Source organism: Galeopterus variegatus, unplaced genomic scaffold (assembly GCF_000696425.1).
Source record: "Galeopterus variegatus unplaced genomic scaffold, G_variegatus-3.0.2 Scaffold497, whole genome shotgun sequence".
In the NCBI taxonomy this organism is placed as follows: domain Eukaryota; kingdom Metazoa; phylum Chordata; class Mammalia; order Dermoptera; family Cynocephalidae; genus Galeopterus; species Galeopterus variegatus.
This window is the reverse complement of record NW_007726608.1, coordinates 51,878-53,551: the sequence shown is the minus strand read 5'-3', so window position 1 is coordinate 53,551 and position 1,674 is coordinate 51,878. Positions and strand designations below refer to the sequence as shown.

General features: G+C 41.5%; 1 protein-coding gene across 1 annotated transcript in view; it reads right to left on the bottom strand.

The window, feature by feature from the left end:
- The window catches only part of RPP40 (ribonuclease P/MRP 40kDa subunit), a 12,416-nt gene that overhangs the window by 2,568 nt on the left and 8,174 nt on the right, over nucleotides 1-1,674 (bottom strand). The window contains 1 exon segment of the mRNA XM_008569443.1: nucleotides 1,464-1,644. Within this exon segment, the coding sequence (XP_008567665.1) occupies nucleotides 1,464-1,644 (181 nt within the window).

The following is a 1,674-nucleotide window of genomic DNA, read 5'->3' as shown; positions in this document are numbered from 1 at the left end:
CGGCACCATTCAATGGGCGGGGGCCAGGACAGAACCAAAACACAGAGGAAAGGCGGGTTTATGCTCTCTCTCCTGGAGCGGGAGCACCCTTGTCCTATCCTTTGACATCAGAACTCCATGTTCTCCAGCCTTTGGAATACAGGAATTACACCAGCAGTCCCCGGGTCCTCAAGCCTTTGGCCTCAGACGAGAGACTGGCTTCCCTGAGGCTTTTGGACTTGGATTCAGCCACACTATCAAAATCACTGGGTCTCCAGCTTGCGGTCAGCCAGTCATGGGATTTCTCAGCCTTCATAATCACGTGAGCCAGTTCCCCTAATAAATCCCCCCTCATCTCTCTATCCATCCCTCCATCCATCCTACTGGTTCTCTCTGGAGAACGCTGAGTAATGCACCCTGGCTACTCCTATTACTGTAGGAATTAAGTTCTTTATCTCTGACCAGGAGCCCCATGTCTTCCGCCAGCATCCACAAGGCTGTCGCAGGTTACCTTGTGAGCCTGCAAGTAGAGTAAAATCTCGGAACGTTCCTAGTTCCTGACAAACCCTTAAAGTCATTAGGAGTCTTAGGAACACAGAGCCATCCAGAATCCAATGTGTGGATGGTCCTCATAGAAGACTGTGCAACTGAGTCTTTAATAGGTCTCTCTGTCCTCTTTTATGGCTGCCACAGTAGAAGATGATGCTCAAAAGAATTACAGACTAGGACTGTGGAAACCTGGAGCACCCAGTGACCAGAACCTTCCCACAAGGAGCAGACAGATGGGCATGTTTCCTAAATGGACTTTTGAGCTTCCATATCCTCCAAAAGACAGGACTACACTATCATAATTCCTGATGATGATCATAATTGTGTGATGGGCCAAAGACACACTTCTGAAAGAAGCAAGGCTCATGGCAGTTGTACGCAGATTAACACATTTCACGAACATCAAACTCTGAACTAAATTTAGGGTTCTAATCAATTACACTTACAACAAATTAAATCTGACATTTAATGGTATGCCTGAGTTGTTATCCTGCAAAAATGAATAAGCAGATCATGCATATAACTATAACTGGCGTTATTTTAAAATATTAGTCANAAAAATGAATAAGCAGATCATGCATATAACTATAACTGGCGTTATTTTAAAATATTAGTCATAATATTTTAACATAAACTGGAAGGAAGAAACGGGAGAAATAGAAGTTAGCTGCTCTAAAGCCACTCTGGACATCTCTGGATCTACATATAACCCAAGGAAACTGAGGCAAATGGCTTTCAGGCCTAGGTTATCCTGAACTGGGGTTTTCAGTGGTGTTGGAGGGGCTCAAACAGCTTCCTTAATAATGTTTACACGTATGTGTATACAATATCCCTTGACCACAGGGATGACCCACCATTTGATTCTCCATTACTCCTCTTTAATTAACAACTAGATTTCAAAATCACTGTATCATTACATAATTTGTTCATCATACCTGTATGATGCCAAGCCAAAAGAAAATCAAATCTCAGTGGCTTCTTTTCTTTGAAGGACCAAGATATTCTTTCATACTTCTTAGAATTTGGGTTCAAGGATAAATCCATCAAATCAATGGAAACAACTTAAAAAATGGAAAAAGAAATATATATATTTCAATCATACATACATAGCTTGCACTGTGGAAAAAAAGTGTTATATTAAAAAAA